Source organism: Engraulis encrasicolus, chromosome 8 (genome assembly GCF_034702125.1).
Source record: "Engraulis encrasicolus isolate BLACKSEA-1 chromosome 8, IST_EnEncr_1.0, whole genome shotgun sequence".
Classification (NCBI taxonomy): domain Eukaryota; kingdom Metazoa; phylum Chordata; class Actinopteri; order Clupeiformes; family Engraulidae; genus Engraulis; species Engraulis encrasicolus.
In genome coordinates this window covers 45706347-45733690 of record NC_085864.1, presented here as the reverse complement: position 1 = coordinate 45733690, position 27344 = coordinate 45706347, and the positions used below count along the sequence as shown (strand labels likewise).

The 27344-nt window shown below is 42.3% G+C and overlaps 1 protein-coding gene across 1 annotated transcript in view; it reads left to right on the top strand.

The window, feature by feature from the left end:
- LOC134453733 (gap junction delta-2 protein) overlaps positions 1 to 7516 on the top strand; it is a 19450-nt gene extending 11934 nt beyond the window's left edge. Inside the window, exon 2 of the mRNA XM_063204514.1 lies at positions 6676 to 7516. Within this exon, the coding sequence (XP_063060584.1) occupies positions 6676 to 7516 (841 nt within the window). The remainder of the gene's footprint in view (positions 1 to 6675) is intronic.
- Positions 7517 to 27344: the final 19828 nt, after the last annotated feature.

Genomic DNA, 27344 nt, shown 5'->3' with positions numbered 1-27344 from the left:
GGTCTAGCTGTGCCCTTCCCAAAACCATCCCTAAACCTAACCTGTCAGTAATGCAATGTTTCATAGTTTTACAACTGTGCCCTTCCCAAAACCATCCCTAAACCTAACCTGTCAGTACTGCCACGTTTCTGAGTTTTACATTTGTGCCCTGACCAAAACTTTCCCTAAACCTAACCTGTCACTGATAGCTGCATGACCACTGCGGATGTGTGTCAAAGAGAATGTGTCGTAAATGTGATGCAATTTCAGTTTTTGGTTTGCGTGAGAAATGAGACGCAATTCGTTCGAGATCATGTTGAGCACCCCCCCTACTACCCCTTTAAGTCACTTTGTGGCAAGCAGACTGTAAGACAAGCACACTGGTGCACTTCTAGATGTATTTATGAAGTGTTTTTTTATATGTAGTCTGATGTGTCTCTCATAAGTTTCAATTCACTTTGTGGATGTCTGAAACCCCAGCATTTTTATTTGTTTGCTTCATTCATAGGCCTAATGGTCTGTGTAACGCTTTACAGTGCTTTGATCCATTTTCGGAGTTCACATGAAAATTGCTTTTTCTCACATTTACAAGTGAAAGTGTCATTATTATTTGCCTATTTTTTGTCAATGTGTCTGGGCTTCTCCTCTTGCCATCTACGGGTCAACAACAGTGTAACCAACTTAAATCGGTACTTTGGCACTCTAACTTTGGGACTGTAATCTCCAAAAAAATCTCAGTTGATATAGTAGCAAACTTGGGATTTTTAGAAAGGTCATTTCATTCTCAGACCTACATCTGTCCTCAAACCACATGAGTGTCCAAATGTGCAAACTACTTTGTGCGTAATTCCTGGGCCCCAAAAAGTAGCCTAACTTTGGGGTTTGGCCAATTACTGTATCTCCAAAAAATGTTAGTAGTGGGACGCTTGGGATGTTTGCAGTTGTCAAATATCGCAAGAGCGGACGCAGTAGAATAAAAGACAGAAGAGACTGTGGAAAATAGGAACTATGGGTTTGAGACACAGATAATCTACATCTATTTGATGGCATTATAAAGTCTGACTGTAGTGCTGACTGCCTCCGGTGGCCTTAGTGCAGATTAAAGGTTGTGGATTGGCATGTGAACGTCATTATGTAATTCATTCCCTCTGAGGAGATTTTTATTAATACATTTTTTTTAGAGTCAGCAGGTTATCTTTTTGCCCATGTTTTAGGAAAATCTCACATTTGCTCTCATGTGATGTGTGTGTGTGTGTGTGTGTGTGTGTGTGTGTGTGTGTGTGTGTGTGTGTGTGTGTGTGTGTGTGTGTGTGTGTGTGTGTGTGTGTGTGTGTGTGTGTGTGTGTGTGTGTGTGTGTGTGTGTGTGTTGGGGGGGATGATGGATAATGGAGGGAAAAGGGAGAGAGAGGGAGAGAGAGAGGCTGGCAGAGATAGACCCTTTTTCTATGTAGCCATCACTGACTTCCAGCTATTTCTACTCAAACCGTGTCTGCTAGTATTAATACCACCATAAACAGATTCAATTTCCAAAACAACAACAGTTCCAAACAACCACTAACTTTTAAGCCACCTTTTACGTTGCGCAACAGTTAATCTATCCAAAGATGGTTTTAAAAACAATATCCAAACTCTACAGCTGTATATTGAGTAGGCATTCATGTTGCTGCCAGAATGCTCACCCATAAAGTTTGTCAATGCCATGCTATCTATTATTACTGTAGGTTTACCACCAACTGTTAACTAAGCCAGGTGTAGCCCCTTTTTGCACGCTGTACCTCCAGTGGCACGCTGTAATAGTCTACTCTAGACATTGAAAAGTTAACTACTGTACCAGACAGAGTACTACCATACTATGACATAACACAGGGCCTTTAGTGATGCACTGAGATGGTCATTGCCATTCAGGTAACAGCAAAGTTATACCGCTGTCTTAACGGGTTAAAGGGATACACCACCCCAAGGTCAAATTGAGTGGCTCCTTGCATTGCTGAAACTTGAATAAGTGATTGGAAATGTTTTGCAGGTGACCCAGCCATTGTCTGAATCTATCAGGACTGTGTATGGGAGGCAAAGGCTGCCGCATAAAATGACAATCAGAATAAAATTAACATTAAATACGTTTGTAGTTGCATCTGGCTTTTCATTTTCATGACAAACACAAGTTATTTGTGACAAAAGTGAAAAATAAATTGAGATTTTTTTTTTGTCATTTCATTTTCATTATATGGGATAATACTGCCATATATTAAAATGTAAATGGTATTTGGGGAAAGTGTAAATTCACACTTTAACTTTTCTTTTTCCTCTCACCGCGCACAATGTGTGCCGAGATGGAAATTAAAAATCAAAACAAGTGCAGTTTGTGATCTCCTTTTCATACATTGCAAATTAAATGGTAAAATAAGTTTCTTGATTGCCATTTTACTTGGCCTCCCACCTGCACTAGTTTCATCTTAGGTTATGGTACGGCTGTGAGATCCCTTGTGAGATCGTCTGGTGTTAACCAGGCAATGACAGATTGTATGAGCAGCAGAAAGCAAAAGAGGACGTTGAATGAGAGAATGATTGTCCGCCGAGTACTTTAATATCCAGGAGCGACATAAAGTCGTAGCAGTCGCTATAGATTATTTTTTATGGTCACCAGAGATGGCCGAAACAATCAGAATTGGCGGAGACTACTGTGTTGTGTATAGCTAAGATGAACGATTTTGTATCTAAACAGGATAGGCCTATGGATAAATTAATCCATGCTTTTATTTTCTGTACAGTTGAGTATTGCAATACCCTACTTATAGGCCTTCCCGAAACATCACTAAGGCTGGTGCAACTAATCCAACATGCAGCTGCTAGTAACCAAAACAAAGAAAGGAGATATATCTGTCCAGTTCTTGAGTACAGTAATTACACTGTCTTCCAGTGAGGTTTAGAATTGAGTATAAAACTCTTTTGATTGGTTGTCTGTAAGTCATTCAATGGCCAAGGCCCTAAATATATTGCAGATATGTAGCTAAAGCAATTTCGTCTTAAAAGATGCCTTAGTTCTTCAGAGTCTCCTCTACTGGTTGTGCCGAGGGTAAAATCAAGACTTTATTTAGGTAGAGGTTATTGGTTGCAGGCCCTGGGGCAATGTGGGGTTATGTGTCTTGTTCAAGGGCACCTCAGCCATGGATGAAGGTCGTGTTAAGGGTGGGATTCGAACCTGCCACCCTCTGATTTAGAAGCCAGTGCTCTAAAAGTGGCTGCCCCACAAGGTTGCCCCACAGATAAGGTGAAATGACATTTAGCCATTGGCCTATGCTGTCAAATGCGGGAACCAGCTTCCTGTTCAAATTAGAACTGCCCCAACAGCATCATGTTTTAAAAAGCATCATGTTTTTTTATGGCTGTATGTAGCCATGAAATAGTCCACAGAGTCAGCATCTGCAACATCCCATGGGAAGCCATGTTCCATAATGTTACTGCACAAAGAGCTAATGCTCGCTGCCCTGTTGATTTCTTTACTAGTAACGGGACAGTAGACTTGCAAGTGCAGAACGCAGGGGCCGTCCCAGTAAATAGGGCTTAAGGAGCTCGCTTAAATAGGCTGGAGCTAGATTATGTAATGCTTGCTAAACAAGAAGTAGAATTTTGAATCAACCCTTGCAGTGGTGTAGTCTACTTCTTTATGGTGGGTATACTGTATATTTTAGCTTTTTTTGAAATGGGTATACTGTATATATTTCTGCTATTCTAAATAATGGATCAGTCAGTATTAAGTGGGTATAATGAAATCCCTTAAAATTTTGAAGTGGGTATACTCCATATACCTGCGTTCTACGTAGACTACACCACTGAACCCTTGCTTGTATTGGCAGCCAGTGGAGAGATGCCAGAATGGATGTAGTGTGGCTGTATTTCTTCACTCTCATTACCTCCGCCAAGGAGGTTATGTTTTCTGTCGCGTTGGTTTGTCTGTCTGTTTGTCTGTCTGTCTGTCTCTTTGTTTGTTTGTTTGTTTATTAGCAGGATAACTCAAAAACTTGTGAATGGATTTGGATGAAACTTTGTGGAGTTGTTGGATAAGATGAAAGGAACACGTGATTACATTTTGGTGGTGATCTGGATCACGAACTGGAACCAGGATATTGTAAAATATTCTTCCCCATTGCTAGCCTAGAAATCTAGATGCCCCTAGTGACCGCACATTGGATTGCAGGACAGGGCGAATTTTGACATTCAAGTTTCTAACTCAAAAATAAGGCAGAAATACCTAAAATAAAATAGGGTGTAACATAGTCAAAGGTTCTATAAACCAGCTTCCTTGGCTGAGGTCTGCACTCTCTTAGTGCATTTCCAGTTAATACTCGAGCTGCAGCGTTTTTGACAAGCTGTAGACACCTTCTTGTGTTTGCTGGAAGGCCAGAAAACAAGAGTAGTTCAGTAGTGGTCGAGTCTTGATAACACAAGCACATGCACAAGTGTTTCTGTATCCTGGAGAGACAGCATGGCAGCATTGATAAGATGTATTGTAACATTGTAAAATATCACAGAAAGAGGTAGGCTTCATGAAACTAATAAAATGTATATTTTCACAAAAAGATGATCAGGTAAGGAGACGGGAGGAAAAGGTGTGCAAAAATATAATGAGATGAGAAAATTATTTTTCCAGAAATTTGAAAGGTTTGCTGTTTTTCTTCTATGATCATTGATTTTTGTGGAAGTGTGTCTACTTTTCTCAAGAAAACCCATGTCAGGTGTAATATGTCTTCTTAAGGCTTAAACAGAGCACAGAACACTGTCATAAAATGACGATGGGACAGCTGTGAAGATGTGGGATAATCTGGGCCTGCTCATCCATCTTGCCGAAATTGAGCAGCTGTTGCACTATGCTCACAAAAGTGACAACCCCTCTGCCTATTATACTGTCTGTAACTTGGAAAGGCTACACACAAGGGAGAAAAAATGCAATCCTTCTTGGGTGCATGTGGCCACACAAACAAATAAACAGACCGGGTCATGGCAATACCCGGCAAAAGCACATGGCAACCAGTGTGCCTGCTTATTTTCTCTCCTTCCATATGAAGAAACAAACAACCAAGCATTTAAAATGTTAGCTTACCATTAACTTACATAAACTTACCTACAATTTAGGCTCCTCCTTATCACACTTCATCATTTCCAACCTATTAAGTTACAACATGATTAAAATGATTACGCTATGCTATGCACACTGTTATGTACAAGAGCTTTGAGGGGTGGTATGTAGATGGATATTAAACGCTTCAACCAGTTGCCATGTGCTTTTGCTGCTCTTTTGCTGCTCTTTTGCATCTGTGTAAGTACGCATTAGACCAGTGTATATTTTTAGTTACATATATTTTTCTTCTTCCCATGTTGCCCCATACATACAATAGTGTTGTCACACGTCCAGGTTTTTGCAGGATTGTCCCTGTTTGTTATGGTCTCTCCAGGAAAATGTAAGGTAACACTTTACTTGACGCCGGTATCATAAGCATGCCATTACAGTGTCAAAACAGTGTCATGGCACAGTTATGCACATGTCATAAACATTATGTCCATGTCATAAACATCTTATGACTGTTGGCCTTAAGTGACATTCGGTAATGGCAAAGACCACCCTGCCATAACCGAATGACACTTAAGGCCAACAGTCATAAGAAGTTTATTACATGGACATAATGTTTATGACTTATCGATGATTGTGTAATGACACTATTATGACAATGTAATGACATGCATATGACACCGACGTCAAGTAAAGTGTTACCAAATGTAATAACTGTCCCGGTGTTTTATAAGGCATTTTCTCATAATGCCCCTTCGAAATAACGAAATTAACATTTTGCGCTCGAGGATCAATGTGTCCCAGTTTTTTACAACCTCACCCTTACATCACTTTGCGTACCCTTAGGTGTATGCGTACCTCAGTTTGGGAACAACTAAACTAGAGGTTTGAAGGCCTGAAAAGACCTGAATAACAGAGGAGGGTTAAGATTGTAAGACTTTCTAAGACTAAGTCTTCACATTGCTTTTTCAGGCCTGCAATTTTTACCATGACATACCATTCAATTTGATCATTACATAGTGTGTGAGATTTGTGTGTACTTGGATGTGTGTGGGTGTGTGTGGTTGGGATAGTATGTGGATGTGTGGTTGGGTGTGAGGTCCTTGAGTAATATAGCTCATCTCAATGATTTATTGCTTCACTGACCAAGGACTGCTCAATTTCGTTGTACTTGTTACAATGATATATCAAAAAGATATTCTATATGCTACATGCATCCTAAAAATAAACCAAATAAAAACAAAATGATTCTGTAATTTAGGCCCTACCTTGGCGCTAATGGTAGGGCACTCGTCTGTTACGCAGCTGGGGAGGCATTTCTCGAAACCAAAGTTGCTTACTATATTAGCCACTTTGTTATTTTCAATGCATTTTCCCATTGGCAACTACCTAAGTTGCTAGCAGGTTAGCAACTACTGTACGCTTTCGAGAAACAAACCCCTGACCTGGGTTCTATTCTGCCCCGGGACCTTAGCCGACCCTTCCCCGTCTCTCTCTCCCGACTCGCTCCCTGTCACTCCTTCACTGCCCTATCATAAAAATCAAAAACACCAAAAAATGTCATAACACCAAAAATGTCTCTTAATAAAAAAAAATAAAAAAAAATGTTTCTCTATTTTCTGTTGTGTAGGATCCTGCTGACGGTGGTGGTGATCTTCCGCATCCTGATCGTGGCCATCGTCGGCGAGACGGTGTACGAGGACGAGCAGACCATGTTCATCTGCAACACCATGCAGCCGGGCTGCAACCAGGCCTGCTACGACAAGGCCTTCCCCATCTCCCACATCCGCTACTGGGTCTTCCAGATCATCCTGGTCTGCACGCCCAGCCTCTGCTTCATCACCTACTCTGTGCACCAGTCGGCCAAGCAGCGCGAGCGCCGCTACTCGCTCATCTACCCCATGCTGGAGCGCGACTACGGGGCGCGCCGGCTGCGCAACATCAACGGCATCCTGGTGCACGGCCACTCCGACGGCGGCGGAGGAGGAGGCAAGGAGGAGCCGGACTGCCTGGAGGTGAAGGAGATCCCCAACGCGCCGCGGGGGCTGACGCAGGGCAAGAGCAAGGTGCGGCGGCAGGAGGGGATTTCGCGCTTCTACATCATCCAGGTGGTGTTCCGCAACGTGCTGGAGATCGGCTTCCTGGCTGGCCAGTACTTCCTGTACGGCTTCAACGTTCCGGCCATGTACGAGTGCGACCGCTACCCTTGCGTCAAGGAGGTGGAGTGCTACGTTTCGCGTCCCACCGAGAAGACCGTCTTCCTGGTCTTCATGTTTGCCGTGAGCGGCATCTGCGTGGTGCTGAACCTGGCCGAGCTCAACCACCTCGGCTGGCGGAAGATCAAGGCGGCTATCAGGGGCGTGCAGGCGCGCCGCAAATCCATATGCGAGATCCGGAAAAAAGACATGTCCCATCTCTCGCAGCAGCCCAACATGGGCAGGACTCAGTCCAGCGAGTCAGCCTACGTCTGAGTGCCAGTAGCAGGAGTCGTGATCTCAAAGGACTGTCGGCTGGTCAGGATGGCAGAATGTGTGTGTGTGGGGGGGGGGGTTGGGGGTTGCTTGAAGGAACGCATGGATGGATGAATGTAAAAACTGAACAAGGAATGAACCCTCTTTAGCCTTGGTGAATGTTTTCTGAAAGAGGAATATTCGAATACAGAGCTCTGAAACCCCTTTTCCCCCAACAGGCTAGTTAGTAATGGGCACAAGCCTTTGGCGCACAATGTATAAAACAAAAGCAAGGACAGTCAGCAGGGGGCAGCGGTTTCACCAATTAGCCTTTTTCCCCAATGACATCGAACAAGTTCCGTTTTGAAGGGAAGCAGGTGTTATAGCATGGGCCTAGTCAGAGCCATGGAATTCAGAGTTGTGACAATCCAGGGTACAGGAAGTCGGTTGCGACATGATTCACGTAGAGTCAAATAATTCTAGGCAGCAGCTTTCTTTTCCCTCGAGACTAACACAGAGCCACAACACAACAAGCAAAGATGTAGTAAAAATGAATTAAAATCACTTACATTTACCTTTACTGCACTTTCTGTGTTCGACGCTCACTTCCTGGAACTATTTTGGAACTATGTCAATGGCGATCTGTGTGTCAAAGGCTCCATGAGCCGCCATCTTTGTGTAAAAAAATGGAACACGGAGGTCAATGGGATTAGCCTAACTCTTACTTCCATGGCTCTGAAGCGAAGCAGGTATAAAGAACTACTGGTTTCAAGTAGTGTTGCACCGATACCAGTATCAGCCGAGGCCCCGATACTGCACTAAAATGTTGGTATCGGTATCGGCGTGTACCATCAAATAGAACACCGATACCATTTACAGATGCTCGTATGACACTTGAACACATCGTTAATGTTAGTTATTTTATATCAGAGGTACTTTAAAAGTAACAAAAGTTCTACTGGATGCACTTTGTACAGTATTAGTTTTTTTCCTGTTTCAAAAGGGAAGGCAGTAGCCTGACAAAGTTAAATACATTTCAAACAGAGTAGTATCGGTATGGTATCGGTATCGGCCGATACTGCACAGTCCGGTATCGGGTATCGGTATGGGGGCCAAAAAATGGTATCGGTGCAACACTTGTTTCAAGCAGAAAACAGTGTGAATGGCATGTATGTGTACCTGTATGACTATTCCACCACATGCAACTCATGCCTACTTCAAATGCATTGAATTGAAGGTGTTTGACGTCAAAAGAAAAAAAGGCGCATTGAGGGTGAGCACACAACAGAGAAAGAGATGAGTAATGAAGAAGGAAGGACACGTAAAGAAAAGGGACGTGAAACATGTTATATCGTTTCCCCCAACAGTCTGTAAACTGTCTGTAGGCCTATAGGAGTTGATTTTTTACAAAGCTGCTTTACATGAACAGCTACTGTAAATGCCACGACCTATTTTTCCTCTTCTCTCCTCCACACTTCCTCTCCATCTCTCTTTCTCAATGGGAAAGAGGACATGCTGTAAGGTGGCACAGGATTCTGTCCTCCCTGCCACTAACCTTCAATCACTGTTTCTGTTTCCTCAATCAGAGAAAGGGTCTAGGGGGGACATAGGAACAGAAGTAGTGGATGGACAGGGCAGAACAGGTTCAACACTGTAAAACATGTAAAACTGTAAAACATAGCCAGCCGATTAAACATGGAAAGGTAAGTGGCCCTGCTGCCTTGAGTTTGTAAGTTAACTCACCTTGAGGTTTAACTCAACTCAAGGCTTTCTCAAGTTGAGTTAACTTACAAACTGAAGGCAACAGAGCAACTTACTTTTTTTAAACGCTTAACTGGCTGCACACTGTTGTACAGTGAATGCCACAATCTAATATGGTGCTCTTTGCCAGAGGAGAAATACTGTTTAGGTTATGTCTCCTGGCAATGACTTGTATCATCACAAACAAGAGTGGAAGACGTAAACACTCTTTAACAGACACTTCTCTGGCATGTGGTCTGCTCTGCTCACCACCTGCCTGACAACATTCTGGGCAAAACAACATCTTTTATTTTATTTTTTGCGCCCTTACTGCAGCCATTTTTTTATAACGTTTCTGATCAGTGACTTTTAAATGGCGCTAAAGAACTTTTACCTCAACACAAATTTATCTCCTCTTGCATAATCTAACCATCGCTCCAACTGTGCATCCATCCCTCATGTATTAGGTGTGTGTGTTTGTGTGTGTGTGTGTGTGTGTGTGTGTGTGTGTGTGTGTGTGTGTGTGTGTGTGTGCGTGTGCGTGTGTGCGCGCGCGCGTGTGTGCGCATTCATGCGCGTGAGTGTGTGTGTGCATGCATGTGTGTTGTCTGCACGTGTGGGTTTGTGTATAATGTGAAACTTGTTTCTATATCCGTAAATCATTTTTAACAATTCAAGACGTTATAAAAAATATATTTATATTAATTTATTATTTAATTGTTCCTGTGACAGTGCCATCCTTTGACATAAGCATATACTGTACACAAAGAAGGTACATGGCACATGGGTTTTCAGTTTTTCAGCATTTTTTTTATTTTGTGTGTATAGGCTGTTCAAAAGGTGTTTTTTTTTTTTTTTTACAGAGAACTGTTTGTGTAGATGAGAGTTATGTCAATGTCATGAATGATGTTTTCCTTAGAAAAAGAAATTTACTGTTCTGCATTTCTGTGTGTCGATCTGCATGCCTTGAAGTGGGGAAAAAAGCTAATGACAAAGGTAATCATATTTAGCATCATCATTGGTGAGGAGATGTGGGAGGAGGAGGAGAAGGAGGAGGAGGAGGAGGAGGAGGAGGAGAAGGAGGAGGAGAGAGTGTCACCATGCACTACTGTACCCTCATGGCTGGACTATGGGAGAAATATGGCCCGGGAACTTTTGTCTTAAAGGGGCCTCTCATAATTAGCGGCACAGAACTGACTCACCTGTGGGCCCCGCATCCTCGTGGGCCCCTATTTTCAGATTTATTTTTTTTTGGTAAACTTTTCTTTTACATTTCGGAAAATACGGGCCCATGAGGGTTCGGGGCCCACCGGGAAATGCCCGCTATGTTAGATGGCCAGTCCAGCCCTGACTACCCTAGCAGGAAAGGTTCGTTGACACCAGCAATAAACATATCCACTAGCAACTCGCTCCTAAGATAAATATTTAGGCGGCCCCACTTCTGCAATAAATATGGGAAGTCAAGTGACTCACAGATTTGGGGTGCTAGATCAGTGGACTTCTCTTGCACAGTAAATCTCGCCGTGTTTTAATTTAACACTCAGATAGTCAAATCTAACACTCAGTCCGACTCTCTAAGTGTTAATTGAAACAACACTGTAAATTGTACTGTGTCCTTTCTGACCAAAGCACAGTGTGTGGACATTCATGTAGTAGATGATGTACTAACTCAAACAGATTAAGTCAGTCAAAAAGCAAACAAACAAACATACAAAAATGCTAATCCCGGTTGTGAAGGGTTAATATCAGAGGTGGAAAGTACAAAGTAAAGTACAAGTAAAAGTATTAATTTTAAAAACTACTTAAAAAGTACACAGTATTCATAAAAGCTACTCAAGTACAATACTTGAGTAAATGTAATTAATTACTTTCCACCCCTGGTTAATATACAGTACATACCTGTAGGCCCTGAAGGACAAATGTCGTGACAAATTTACATGGACAGTGCCATAATTATGAGATAGGAATTAAGGACAACATGTCTACCAAGTGTACTCAACACCACAGGTGATTTTTCCAATATTGAGTCTTGTCACAATTGTCTAATTGTTCACTTTTTTTGTGCAGAATTTTTCACCTGGGAGGTGGGGGCACCTAGACTGCAGCCATATCTAGCCTGTGCATTAATTCGGACCTGCCTGTAGGCCTACCTAGCATCTTGGGGTAGGGGTTGATGTGTACTTTTGAAAGGCAAAGGATGTGTATACTGTATGTTGTGCAAGTGCTCTGTTATTTTAATTTCACTGAAAGCCACAGGTAGACCACAGTAAGTGGAACTGCTATTTGGACTGGTTATTTGAATAACACTGATGACTCCACACTGCACACATAGAAGTGCAAAAGACTCGAGACAATCGTCCACAGCTACAGTATGCATGTCCTAGTGCCTCCTCTACGTTAATCATGACTACAATGAATGTGAATGGTCATGCAACATTAGCACCTGAAGTGTGAGTGTATTCAAATGAGTCTAGAAAAACGTGAGGATCTGACCCCCCTTCATATTTTCCTCTATGGTGATTTTGCACATCTGTGTTTGGGTTTTTGAGTACAGCCAGAGAGAGTAGAGAGAGAGAGGTTCCATTGGCCCATTGTTTCCGGGTTCTATTATTGCAGGGGTGGGGGGATCCCCCTTTAGGCAGACCTAAGGACTGTTCTATTCAATGCTAGGAGTATTATGACACGCCCCTTTAGGCAGACCGGAACCTGGTCATGTCAGGTGCCCATAGCAACCTATTACAATGGCATATCTCTATATACTTAAAGAATCTCTGGTACAGCTGTGTCAAGGTCACCTGCTTGAGTTGCAAGTTGGGCCTTGTCAAACCCAAAGGTGTTTGAAGCTAAGACTGGATAGAGGAAATATGATTGATTACATGTGGTTACATAAAAACACTGTAGGATGAGTTCACGCATCATCTCCATGTGAAACATCATAGCACTTTGTAACATCACAACATTTTGGTGCATATCAAAGAACCAAACCTCTTTAAGGGGACCAGAAAGGGAACCGACCGCAAAATGACTCAGTTCTGTTTTTTGTTCATATTGCAAGCTGATCTTTCTGGTCCCATTAGGCTTTTACGGTGTGTCAGTCCTGTGTTTTATCAAAAACGGTCCTTTAGAGCTCTCCCTTAAGTGATTACACTTAGTCACAAGTGTAACTTGTCAGGACTCATACACAAACTGTACTGAGACCACGTCAATGAAGGTCACAGTACAATTTTTTGCATCAGTAGAGACCAGCTTCTTGTAATGTTGTCCACAATGAATGATATTGACTCTTTTCAGTGTGTGGGTGTGAGGCCTTTGTGAGTCTTTTTCCCATTCAGAACAGAGACCCACATCTGAGTCTGTTGTTTCCATATGGTGAATTTCTTAAAAAGCAGATGGACCTGACCTCTTTGTGATTATCTTGGCGTGGAAAAGATTTTTTTTAAAGTTTGGTTTGGTGGTGTTATCCATTTTTTTTACTTTGAGCAGGCTGTTTTTTTTCCTCAAGGGCTTATAATAGTAAGAAGTGATGAGGAAACCAGCTCGATTTATTAGTTTATAATCCAATAATCTATCGTCACACATTCCAAATGGCCTCGTCTTTACCTGTCCAATTTACCTGGTTGAATTGGACAAGTACAATCGGGTCATTTGGAATATGTGGCACTTTTGTGTTCATTTCTTGAAAGCATAATTGCTAACTACTAACCCCAACTCCGATGAAGTTGGGACGTTTGGTAAACAGTGAATAAAATCAAAATGCTATCATTTTCAAAACACTCAATCTATTCATTAGATGGAGAATAGTGAAAAGACAACATATTAAGTGTTAAAACCGAGAAAAAATATTGTTTTGGGGGACATATGTACTCATTTCTAATTTGAGAAATCCAACACGTCTCAAAAGAGTTGGGACGGGGACAATAAATGGCAGCAAATGTCGAGGAAGACTAAAAACAAAACAAAAGACAACACTTAACAGTTAAATACATTAACCGATGAGATGATTTTATATAAAAAACAGTGTTAATTCCTATCTTTGACATGATTTCACCAGCTTAAATGGTGGGTGTATTCCTTGTCATGTTTTGCAATGTTTTCCTTTCTGTAGTGCTTACAGTGTGACAGGTCTTGACCAAAAACCCACCATTTTATCACATGCTGGTCCTTATGATGGAGCCAAACTGTTAAAACATAGTAGAGAATGCAATTTGACCTTACTATGTGGCAGTAATCGAAGATCTCCCTTCAAAATATAATGCATGAGTGGCTTTTCATGCTGTTTAAAACCCATTTATACCATTCAGCACTGTATTTAACTCTACAGATGAGTGAGAACATCTTAACCAATGCACTACTGCATCCGCATGCCATCATGGAGGCTGACTTTTGCACTAACACAAGTTGGATGGTCCATTTTCACTGTAGCACAGGATGTGCAATGCTCTATTATTGTCAAAAAGAATGGACTTCTACAACTTCTGCTGACTTCTGTAAGCAAAGGACAGTTTCCCATGTCTTCTGGGTCTATTTCAAGTGAGCTCAGGTGCTTAGGAGAATGTTAAACCCCTGTATCATTTTCATGCATTAAGCATTCTTAATATGGTCAATTTTCAATAGCTCTAGCACTCCAGGAATTAGAGTGAGACTACAGCCAATATATATTTCATGATGTCATGAACCTATACAATGATTTTATTAACAAACATATGTCTTATATACACTCAATCGTGGTAAATCAAAGGGAATTCAAAAATGTATGTAATAACTATGGTAATTATTCCCTTTGCGTCTTTAATTCTGAGTGACTCAGCCTCTCTGTGATGATCTTATACCTGGACACCTATATTGTCCGTCAGTACAATTCATTTTGAAATGTTCTTCTTTGTTGTTTTATCTTATTTGGATGTTTACTAAATTTCACTGATCCCCGTCCCAACTCTTTTGAGACGTGTTGGATTTATCAAATTAGAAATGAGTACATATGTCCCCCAAAACAATATTTTTTTCTCGGTTTTAACACTTAATATGTTGTCTTTTCACTATTCTCCATCTAATGAATAGATTGAATGTTTTGAAAATGATAGCATTTTGATTTTATTCACTGTTTACCAAACGTCCCAACTTCATTGGAGTTGGGGTTTGTATGTTAGCTATTTTGTTGTTTGCAATTCAATTTCCCATTGGCAACTACCCAAGTTGCTAACTGGCTAACAACAACACTTTCGATAAAATGCACCCCTGGATTGTATTCTTTTTTCAGGAATCCAGTTTGCCCTGATCACTGATGGTAACTAGGGAGTCAGGTTGTGGGCTTTCTACCAACACACATGAACCTTACTCTACCTTCCACTGCGTAGGTCTTCATGACGTCCCCAGACTACCTCTTTTTCTCCTCTCCAGCTCCTTACTCTTTTATTTTTTGGTTACACTTTACTGGACGCTGGTGTCACACATGACATAACAGTGTCAAAACAATGTCATAACACAGTCATGGACAAGTCATTAACACAATGTCAATGTTAGAAGTGAAAAGTTGAGGAAATCCGCACACTGTTGCTGCTCACCGATTTATTATAACACAACGTTTCGACCTCAGGCGGTCTTCGTCAGGTGTATAGGTGTGTGTCAGCCCGTGAGTGACAGTTCTTATAGAAAAGGAAGGGGCGGGCATAGGGTCAGCTGATATGAAATAACAATGTTCCCAAAATGACACATTATCCCAAGGAATTGCATAATTACATTGTGAAAAGACAAGAGAATTACAAAATGAAAGACAATAATAATAAAACCCATACAGTGAATAAATATCTACACGTCACCAATACCTTAGATTGCCAGTGTTACCAAATCAATATTTACAAAATTACACATTACAACAATCCTAATACATTCCAGAAGTTCTGCAGAGCTGAAGTTAATCCCAAATTATAGGAAAGGCTTAATATCAAACTCCTCATTTAATCCATGTGGGGACATAGTATTCAGGAGATGGATGTAGTATGTCTCTCGTTGTAAAAGGAGGCGATCATGGTTGCCCCCTCTAGGAGGCCTCTCCACCTTTTCAATGCCAATGTATCTGAGAGTACATATACTGTGTCCCGCAGAGAGAAAATGTGCCGCTACAGGGTTGCGAATATCACCGCATCTGATATTACTGCGATGCTCAGATATGCGGGTGCGTAAAGCTCGGTTTGTCTTACCGACATAGGCAAGTCCGCATGGGCATTTAATTAAATAAACCACAAACTGTGTGTTGCACGTAATTACTCCCCGTATGCTTAAGTGTTTCCCAGTGTGTGGGTGTGTGTGTACGTCTTGCTCTTCTGTGTGTAGCCACATTGTGCGCAATTCCCACACTTATAGTTACCGTCGGGTACATTGAAAGGGTTTTGTTGCCTGGTGGGAGTGTAAGACCTCACCAGCATGTCTCTTAAGTTAGGGGCACGTTTAAAAACCATGGATGGGGGGTCTGTAAAAACATTTTTGAGTTTGGGATCCGTTTCAATCACATGCCAGTGTTTGTGTATAATCTTCCTAAACTCAGAGCCAAGAGGAGAATATCTGGTTATACATAATGTGGAGTCGCGCTTCTGTTTTTGGCCAGTAGGTTTGGGAATTAGACATTCCTCTTGTGTGACGTTTGCAAAACGCTCACTGGCTGCGTCTATCCACTCCTGCTTGTAGCCCCTCTCTTGGAATCTCTGTGAAAGATCAGAGGCTTGTGTTGTGTATGTCTCACTAGTGCTGCATAATCTCCTAGCCCGATGGAACTGGCTGATTGGGAGGCTTCTAATGAGGTGACCAGGATGGTAACTGTCACCCCGAAGCAGGGTGTTCCTATCCGTAGGCTTTCGGAATAGGTCCGTATGCAGAGTGCAGCCATCCTTGATGATTAGAACATCTAGGAAGCTGATTTTGGATTGGTCATATTCAAGGGTAAAATTCAAATGATCATTCACAGAATTGAGGTAGCGGTGGAATTCTTTTAGAGATTTTTCATCACCATTCCACAAAATAAAGACATCATCAATAAAGCGTTTGTACAGTAAAAGGCTTTTAAAATGTGGATTTACCTCGGAGTTCAACACATATTGGTTCTCAAAAAAACCCATGTACAGGTTCGCATAGTTGGGAGCCATGGTGCTACCCATGGCTGTCCCTTTGACTTGTAAGAAATATTCCTCTTTAAAAAGAAAATAATTGTTGGTGAGAACTAGGTGGGCCAGGTCAATAATACACTCGGTTTGAGGTTTTAGCGCAGGAGGTCTGTCATTAAGGAAAAACTGCATAGCCTCTAAACCGCCATCGTGTGGAATATTCGTGTACAGACTAGAGACATCAAAAGTCGCAAGTAAAATGTCACTATCAGGTAAAGTCGTCATTTTCAATTTGTTTATAAAATCAATGGAATCCCTAGTGTATGAGGGCAGGGAACAAACCAATGGTTTTATGCAGTGGTCAACAAACATGGAGACATTGGATGTCAGTGACCCAATACCACTGACAATGGGTCTTCCTAGAAGAGGGGGTGTGTGTGATTTGTGCACTTTAGGTAGGGTGTAAATCACAGGGGTAACAGGAAATTCATTTTTCATGAACCCAAATTCGCTTTTATTAATTTCACCCTTGTCAAACCAGAACTGTAGCTTGTTGTGCACCAAAGTCAGAAATGTCTTCGTGGGATCATTTGACAATTTCCTGTAAAAGTGAGTGTCCCCAAGTTGTCTGTGGATTTCCTGCTCGTAATCTGCTGTGTTTTGTAGAATAATGGCACCACCTTTGTCAGCAGGGCGGACCACCACCGTTTTGTCGTTATTGAGTTCTTTTAGAGCATCCCTTTCGAGTTTGGACATGTTGTTGTACACCTTATACTGACGTTTTTTTCTTAAGGTGGAGAACACATCTTGTTCCACCAGACGGCAATATGTGTCAAGGGAGGCATTTCTGTTCTTAGGTGGAATGTATGTAGATTTAGGTCTAAACATTCTCCTGTCCTGCAAAGTGGTGGGCGCCTCTTGAATAGGGGCTACATCATTGCCGCTGGTGGTGGCACAGTCAGGTGAAGTAGATGGCGCGTTGCGGAACAGTTCTTGTAGTCTTAGTCGCCGAAAGAATTTTTGAAAGTCTATCACAGTCTCAAAGTCATTAGTGGAGGTAGTAGGGGCAAAAGACAATCCTTTGCTGAGCGCAGTAGTGCAGAGCTCAGTGAGAGGTTTTGAAGAAAAGTTCATTACCGTGCTCGTAGTCTGGGTAGATACCCTGGATGATCTTCGGATGCCCCTCCTGCAGCGCTTCCACCGCGTTGGTTCCCTCTCTGCGCGCGTCCTTGCGCGCGACCCCGTGCGCGCCCGCGGCCGCATCCTCTGCCTCTGCCTCTGTACTGTTGATGGGGGGAGGGGGGGCGGTCTAAAAAACCGCTGCGGCTGTGGGAATCGGAGTCGATCGAGGAAGAGGAAGGCCAGTCATCCTGTTGGCGAGCCTGTGGGTTGGTTGGCCCCGCCGGCAGTGGTTGGGTAGATGCATCCGTGGTCTTCCTCCAGAAATAAACTCTCTCTTGTTTGTAGTCCTCGATGTCTCTGGCGAACTTCTGCTTCTTGGTGACTTTTATTTCTGCCAAGCGTTTCTCCTTCAGTAATTCGATGTCCTTTTTCAGGTTGGTTAGATGCTCTGTATCGGTGATGTCTTTATCCAGGCGGCTGGTAATCTCTCGGATCTCCTCCCTGGTTCTCTGAAGTTGCTCAGTTGTTTCTTGAATAGTCAGCGCCATTAGGTCCAGCGAGCATTTATTGAGAATCTCACACCAGCGGTCTAAGAATTCCTCGTTGTTGAGACCAAACGCTGGAACTTTTCGGATCCTCAATCCTCTTGGTATTATCTTGCGTCGAAGGTGGTCGCTCAAGGCCACGGCGTGCATGTATTGCCTGGTCTCTTGAACAACCTTTTTCTTCAGCGATTCGACCAAGGCAGTCGTTTCCGAGTTAATGTATGTGAAACTTTCACCGTCAAACAGCGAGTCTGTCAATAAGATTCGTGAATGATCTTCAGTCGTAAATTCAAATGTCTTTAGAAGGCCTGTTGGGATGTCCGTTGATTTGTTAACATCCATCTTGGCTTTTCAATGGAGCACAAAGCTCAGTCGGGAGTCAGTGGAGTGCTGCGCTCAATTTCGAGTCCAAAAGAAGTGTATGTGATGCGCGCACATCCAGTAGAACAGGTGCTGGATCAAATCAAACGTGCGTAAAGGAAGAGAGGAAATCCGCACACTGTTGCTGCTCACCGATTTATTATAACACAACGTTTCGACCTCAGGCGGTCTTCGTCAGGTGTATAGGTGTGTGTCAGCCCGTGAGTGACAGTTCTTATAGAAAAGGAAGGGGCGGGCATAGGGTCAGCTGATATGAAATAACAATGTTCCCAAAATGACACATTATCCCAAGGAATTGCATAATTACATTGTGAAAAGACAAGAGAATTACAAAATGAAAGACAATAATAATAAAACCCATACAGTGAATAAATATCTACACGTCACCAATACCTTAGATTGCCAGTGTTACCAAATCAATATTTACAAAATTACACATTACAACAATCCTAATACATTCCAGAAGTTCTGCAGAGCTGAAGTTAATCCCAAATTATAGGAAAGGCTTAATATCAAACTCCTCATTTAATCCATGTGGGGACATAGTATTCAGGAGATGGATGTAGTATGTCTCTCGTTGTAAAAGGAGGCGATCATGGTTGCCCCCTCTAGGAGGCCTCTCCACCTTTTCAATGCCAATGTATCTGAGAGTACATATACTGTGTCCCGCAGAGAGAAAATGTGCCGCTACAGGGTTGCGAATATCACCGCATCTGATATTACTGCGATGCTCAGATATGCGGGTGCGTAAAGCTCGGTTTGTCTTACCGACATAGGCAAGTCCGCATGGGCATTTAATTAAATAAACCACAAACTGTGTGTTGCACGTAATTACTCCCCGTATGCTTAAGTGTTTCCCAGTGTGTGGGAAACTTCCTTTACGCACGTTTGATTTGATCCAGCACCTGTTCTACTGGATGTGCGCGCATCACATACACTTCTTTTAGAAGTGAAAAGTTGACATCGTTAGGACTGCCTTTACCATAACCGACTTTCACTTAATGACAAAGTCATGAAATATTTATGACAATGACATAATGTTTATGACACATGCATTACTGCATTAAGACACTGTTATGACACTTAAGTCATACGTATCTTTTTTTTCTGTCTGTCTGTTCTGGTCTTATGATGGAAGGTACTGCCCAGTGCATCTCTGTTGGCTATGGCAATTATTGCTGTTCCACCTCCCCTGTAATACTCCCATTATCTATGTCTAGCTTTTGCTTGAGAGTTTTTTTTTGCTCCTTTTTTCCACATTTTTTCCTTCTTACTTGTGGGTACTTGTGGGTTCGTCACTCTGTTGTGCGCATTTCTTTCTGTACAGTATACATTATAATTGCAAGATGTCATTATATGGTACTAATGATTCTGTGTAGCAGGGCAATCTGAGGACAATGAGGATTGTTGTCGTATAAGATACTTGGGTAACACTTTTAACTTGACGGTGCTATGATAGCTGCTATGAATGTGGTATGCATATGCATTCACCCATCAAGTAATGTGTTACTGATATTTAAAATGCCCTCTCCCTTGCCAAAGTTCTGTGAAACACAATATGTAACATGACTGAGTGAGTGCTAGAGGGCTTGAAATTCTTTGGTGCGCTAACTGCATGCATAACTGTAATGAATGAAAGCATGGTTTTTATACCCTACCCTTTCTTTTCACTTTTGTAAATCCTAGCTCCTATTACAACTTGATCGATTTCACCTCAGTGTAGCAAATCACTCATTTAGTAAAACAACAAAAAGCATCCAGCAAATGTACAGTAAGATATGGCTTTGAAGGGGTCATATTATACGAAATTCACTTTTGCGTTTTGCCATCAAGGTCACACACAGCTCCAAAAACCCTTCTGCAGATGATGTCAACACAAACTGTAGGCTCACAAAACGATGTCAAAAATGAAACCGGATTCAACCTTTGACATCAATGGTTCTACAGAATTGTCAAAGTAGCAGATTTAAACAACTCATTATGCAATGATTTTGATGACTAGGTTTTCCACAGCCAATATAGCTCTTGTTGAAAAACAGTTTGTATGAAAATTAGAACTTCAACTTCATGAAAGCCCAAAGACAAAGACTTTTTTTTTTAACATTGGGCATTTTCTAACAAAATGAGGTAATTAGCACTAACCCTTTAAGATGATTTTATACAGGGAAGGTTATGTATAGCACACTCTAGCCTTTTTTGACCCAAAGCAAAACAAAAGGCTGACTGTTTGAAGCACCTTTGTCTGTGGTCACCCTTAAATTTGGGATCAGAAGAAGTGTCTTTCTTCTGCCTCAAACTACATATATAGTCGTGCTTTTCCAATCGAATGTCATAATAGCGCATGGAGGGCTGCAAAAAAACAAACTCAAAGGTACCGTCCGCATCGTGGACGAACCACAGAACATAATTTGGAGACATCAGATTGTTTCAGTAACGTGGAAAGATACATTGAAAGTTGAAGCACGTGTTACTGTGTTAGTTAGTTAACCTTGTGTTGGGTTTGTAACTGATCAAGAGCAACACTATGCTGGTGGAGAACACCTAATCTCAGGAACTGCATCTGATGGCATCTCAGTATTTGAAACTTTTGTAGGAGATAGAGCTTTTATACGCAGAAATATCTCTCATTAATTGATAACTGAGTAAACCAGCATTAACAGTCTTCCTTACACTATGTGTACAGGGTCGAGACCACTGACTTATATAAGTCAGTGGTCGAGACGTATACACCACTAAAGGTTACCTGTAGCCAGACTGAAGACATTGTGTTAAAAAAGGATGATTAAGAAAAAGAATGATGCACAGAAATCAGGAAAGAGCATGGCCCTTTTCAAACCATTGACCAAGTACTTTGAAAACTTTTTATAATTATTTGGTAAAACGTTTTATACAATCCAAGATTTTTTTCATCTTTTTTGCCACTTAATTCTACATCATACACTAAAAGCCATCTGCAGTGAGAACTTGAGAAATAAATAAAATGATATGCCACTATTAGCCAGGCCGTGCCCTAGTGACGCAACAACGTCTTCAACGTTGCTTCAAGTCAGGTCAAGAGCAATACAAATAACGTTTTCGAGCTCCCGAAAAATCGGGAACTCCTCCCACTTTGTCAGGAAGCAAACAAACAGTAGCAAATGAAGGGAGGCGGGTCAACCATGCCGTTTGGGAAATGGTAATTGTTATGCTCTTGGTCAGACCAAGTCTCAAAGAGATTTGAAAGTCGATGATAATCAGGCTAGCGACTATAGTATTTTTGCATGAAGTAAATGAAAAAAAATCTGACTCAGTTTTGAGGAAGCCATAATATAAGGAGAGACTGATCAATTTGCTCGCTCTCTCTCTCTCTCTATTGCGACACTATGCTGCCATAAATGCCCTGGCCCGATGCCTTGCCAAGCCATGCCCCGACTGCCAGTTCCTTGATGTAGCAAACTGTGCACTTTTGTGAGGGCAGATTACCAAACCTTTAATGTCAATCAAGTAATTGATGTTAGTTTTTCTGAGCTGTAAGATGTAGCATGAGCCACACGTTTGTTAGGTCGGGTAGTACTAAAGTGACTGAGTTGTTTTATTTGAAATTAATTTTATCGTCACAATAACGTTTTTTTTTTTCTTTTTAATCCCTAAGAGAAATTCGATGCAGGTAAAGTACATTAAAAAGACTTCCTTTGGGGCATTGTGCAGATCTGGCCTCAGGATTGGGGAGACACAAAAGCTTTTTTTTTTTTTTTCTTTGCAGGTATGTAGGCCTACAACTCGACTTTATATGCATTGTAGTCCAAAAGAGATGGAATGTCAGAAATCTAGCTGTCAAACATTATTTCTTCCACCTTTTCAGTTCTTTTTTATCCATTTCCATTTTTTATCCGAATCTAAAATGTGAGGAATGTGTTTCAAATAACTTAAGACATTTTTTTACTGGGTGGTGGTGGGGGTGGGGAATGTTTGTGTGCTTGTGGGAGTTAGTGGTGTCAATGTTTCCTTATAACCCTTCATATATTTCCCTTTAAACCTTTTTTTTGCAAGAGGGGACAGAATGCAGACTTTCCCATCTCTTGTGAATTGTTAAGAGGAATCTGTTTGGAGCACAGAATTCTTTTGTATCTAAATGACCTTATTTTAAGGTTAATCATTCATTTCTTGACTTGTGAACAATAAATAAAAATGGTATAAAAAATGTGTATGCGTGTGTCATCTCTGTTTTTGATGTGAGATGTTTTCTGGGCGCGTCAGTTAACACCCCAAGCACTGTGAGTTTCATGTCTTTGTAACCGTCTGAAGTTTGCAACCGTCTGAGTTTGCAGTATGTTAGCTTTATGGCACTGTGTGTGTGTGTGTGTGTGTGTGTGTGTGTGTGTGTGTGTGTGTGTGTGTGTGTGTGTGTGTGTGTGTGTGTGTGTGTGTGTGTGTGTGTGTGTGTGTTTGCTTGTTAGTGTGTGTGTGTGTTCTGGAGAATAATGCCCAATAAACAGCTGTCGTCAATCCTAAACCACACCCCCTCTACTGGATTTACAGTAGGCAGGTCTCCTGACCTTATCTCGCTTGTGATTAGTTAGGTCTGATCATAACCAGGCACTGTTTTATCAATGGCAGCTCAAGCCCAAGGCCAGTTTCTCCTGCAGGCAGGATGAATGAACAGAATCAGCTGAGTCTTAGCCCCTCCCCCATCCCCATCCTGGATGTCAACTGGGCAGGGCCGCCACTAGACATAAGCAGTGTACCCAGAGTGCTTAGGGCACCAACCACTTTGCCCCCAAAATTGGGGTCTCTTAAATTGAGATTGACTAAAAAATATCATGAAAAAGAATTACATTACAAAACATATTCATTTGTTAGTAGATTATTATTAGTATTTAATTATGAGGGGGGGACTCCTGACCAGTTATGCTTAGGGCCTCCAAAACCTTAGCAGCGGCCCTGTAACTGGGCCTTGACGACAAGGGTCCAGCCGATTGGAAGGATCAGGCCCGCCGAAGGGGGGGCACAAAGGGGTATGTTGTCCGGGGCCCCGGGGAGATAGGGGGCCAAGAATTAGATCCCCACTACATTGTATAGTATACTACTGGGTAGGGGGCCCTTTCAGATTCAGATTGTCCTGGGCCCAGCAAAAGCTGTGCCCTGAGAGGGATGCTGGGGCGGGCAACAGAGAGATGATTGGGCAGACCTGAGAGGGATGATCGGTGGGCATCAAGAGTTGGGATGGCTTATTGGGCGGAGTAACAATAGTCTGTGAACAAGTAACAGGAAGAGAGAGTGAAAAGAGATGGAGGCTTGCAGAGGGGGGATTATAGCCGTAAAGCTACTGTGTGTGTGTGTGTGTGTGTGTGTGTGTGTGTGTGTGTGTGTGTGTGTGTGTGTGTGTGTGTGTGTGTGTGTGTGTGTGTGTGTGTGTGTGTGTGTGTGTCTGGCTAGCTGGCTGGCTGGCTCTCTGTCTGTGCTTTGCCTGTGTCTCTAATGGAGTTAACAGCAGTCAGTGTAGGAAGCAGGAGGAAGGTTGCATTCTATTGTTTTTTGCGTGTGGCTGTGTGTGTACAATTCAAGTCAAGTCAAGTAGGTTTTATTGTCAATTTCTTTACATGCACTGGTCATACAAAGAATTTGAAATTACATTACAATTATGAGGCTGTGGCTACGTTTACATGACGTTTTTAAGTCCAAATGAATAATTCAGAGTTAAATAGTTCTGTCAAGTTTACTTTAATCTTTCATTTAATTCGGAATTGTGAAGTGTTTGCATGACGTCTTCAAAGCGGGATTAAGCTTTATTCAGAATTAAAGCGAGTTAATTCTGAATTAAATGTCTCATGTAAACATAGCCTGTGTGTGTATTTTTTTTCAACATATGCCCTGGTTATTGGGGTTTATACATGCACAGTATATTATCATGCACAAGTATGAGGAAATATTTCTCTCTCTGTGGTTTTTGTGAGTTGGTATGTAGTAAAGTGCAGCAAACCCACCTCCTGCCTCCTCCACCCCGATGGCACAGCACAGCACAGGGTCACATGGTCTTGTAGCGCCAAGTTGGGACCGAGGGCCAGTTGCCATGGCAATAAGCCGGTGCTGTAATATCGCTAAGCGGCGCAGGATTAATCTGGGGACAGATGGTACGGTCAGCGCGTCACTTCCTTCAAGCCGAGCACGGCACGCACACACACGCATGCACACACGCACATGCACACACACACACACACACACACACACACACACACACACACACACACACACACACACACACGCATACACGCATACACGCACACACACACACACACACACACACACACACACACACACACACACACACACACACACACACACACACACACACACACACACACAGACGAGAACAGGTTGCTGCCCCCCTCCCACCCTCTTGTCATATTATTTGCCTTGCACTATACTCACAAAAGAACTGCATCATCACTGCCACTGCAACGTCACTACTACATTCTATATTTGTCATTTCCATAATTATGATCACCTTCATCGTCATTATTTAACATCACGATTATTATCTCAACAATAATGGAAAGGTCTGAAATCTAGAATCAGCGAAGAGCCAATGAGTGGAATTTACCTTGCATAAAATTGTTGGCATTACAGTAATGTCAGAGTCAGCATTCCGACAAAATCCTAAAAATCAAACCTAAAACAGATTAAAATTCCTTTAACTGGCGTTTTGGAAATGGAAACATGTGCTCATTGGAAATTTGTGTTGTGATCCATCTCTCTCTCTCTGGCTGTGACATTTCTATTCATGGCTTTAGAAATCGATGTGTCTTTGGATCTGAATATTACATAAATGCAAACCAAACATACATTTAGGCCTTCTGAGCATGAAAAACTGAAAAAAAAAAAATTCCAACTGCCCGAGAGGTCAATGAAGGTCATTTGGCACACCGATCTAGGTGATATAGCCCCTTAAGGCACGCTGTAATAGTCATTGAAAAGTTAGATACCATAGTGCCAGAGATTCTTTAAGTATATATGGATATGCCAACATAATAGGTTGCTATGGGCACCTAACATGACCAGGTTCCGGTCTGCCTAAAGTGGCGTGTCATAATGCTCCTAGCATTGAATAGAACAGTCCTTAGGTCTGCCTAGGTCTGCCTAAAGGGGGATTTCCCCCCCTCCCCCTTGCAATAATAGAACCCGGAAACAATGGGCCAATGGAACCTCTCTCTCTCTACTCTCTCTGATAGTACTACACTACTATGACATAACACAAGGCCTTTAGTAATGCACTATGACTTGGTCATTGCCATTCCGGTTACAGCAGGGGTGGGGACCCTATGTTTCGAGGGCCGTTTGCGGCCCTTGAGGCCGCTTTGTCTGGCCCCCGATATAGTTTTAGTGTTATGCAGCTTTAGATGAAATATGACATATTTTGTTAAGGAAACTTAGAAAATACATTTGCTATACAATTAAGTTTCAGAGGACCTAGAGAAGGAGGGTTATGTTTAAAGCTAGCTGCCTTCAATATAGGCCTAAAGTGCAGGAAGAAATCCTGGTTTGTGTTCGTAATACGGCCCTCAGAGGACTTTTACGGCCCTCGGATAAATTTGAAGTGGCCCCTCAAATGAAAAAGGTTCCCCACCCCTGGGTTACAGCAAATGTATAACGCCGTGTCTTAACAGGCTGGACTGGGGGAGAAATAGGGCCCGAGCACCCTCACCCTTGTGGGCCCCTATTTTCAGAATTTTTTTTTTTTTTAAAGCCCACTATGCCAGATGGCCAGTCCAGCCCTGGTTCTACCAGAAAGGCGAGACGGTAGCTAACTCTATCACTCTCATCCTCGTTTCAATTATCCAATCACTGCTCTTGGTTTGGGGATTCCCTGCCACTTCACTCCTCCATCCTCTACCACACAGAGCAAAGACGAGAAACAGACGACCCTACGACCTCCGTCTCCTGATGCCCCACCAGTTATCATGACCAGCCTCTACAGAGGGACCATTGAGAGCATCATCACCATCTGCGGGAGCTGCAGTGAGAACAACAGGAAAGCCTTGCAGCGTACTGTATAGTGAACTCAGCTGGGAAGATCAGCAAGGCACCCCTCCCCTCCCTGCAAGATATCTACATCACCTGGCTCACCCGCAAAGCCCTCACAATTGTGAAGGATGAGACCCACCCAGCGCACAACCTGAACAGCCTCCTGCCCTCCGGAAAGAGGTACACTATAGGAGCAGACAAAAAACTAGGACCCTGCATTGCGTCTTGTGTTTTAAATCATTAAATGGAATCGGACCCACTACTGGATATGTTTCAGTGGTATGCACCAACCAGGTCATTAAGGTCAACGGAGAAGAATTTGCTGGTAATGTCAAAAGTCAAAACAAAGTGTGGAGAGGCAGCCCTTAGCTCCTACGCTGCAAAGCTTTGGAACCAGCTTCCATATTATGTAAAAGAAATGCCCCCACTATTGATAGCTTTAAATCTAGACTCAGGACGAAGCTGTATTCAGATGCCTTCCACTTCCACTTTTATCTTAATTTTTATTTTATTTTTCTTATTGTGTTTTAATTTTTTTGACTCTATAGAATTTCTTCCTTCTTTCCTTTCTTTGTGCTATTTTTTTCCGTGAAGCACATTGAATTGCACCTGTGTATAAAATGTGCTATAAAAATAAACTTGCCTTACCTTGCCTATTGTTACTGGTTCATCACTGGTCCGTCACTGTAAAATGTCAGCCTTGTGTATGTCTGTGTACTTTCATGGAATAGAGAGGGAAAGATACTGTAANTTGTCAGAATATGAAGCAGACAATTAAAGTTGACTTGACTTGACTTGATGCTGTGTGCTGCTTGGCCTCTGGGGGGAGACAACGTGCTTTCAATTGCACAGCTTGGCCGCTGGTCGCGAATGCGCATCTTGGACTACATTCCCCCGCCCGGTTGGTCCCTTCTCGGGCACCGTAGTGTGACGAAAGCCCACGTTATGGCTGCCACCTTGTGTGTA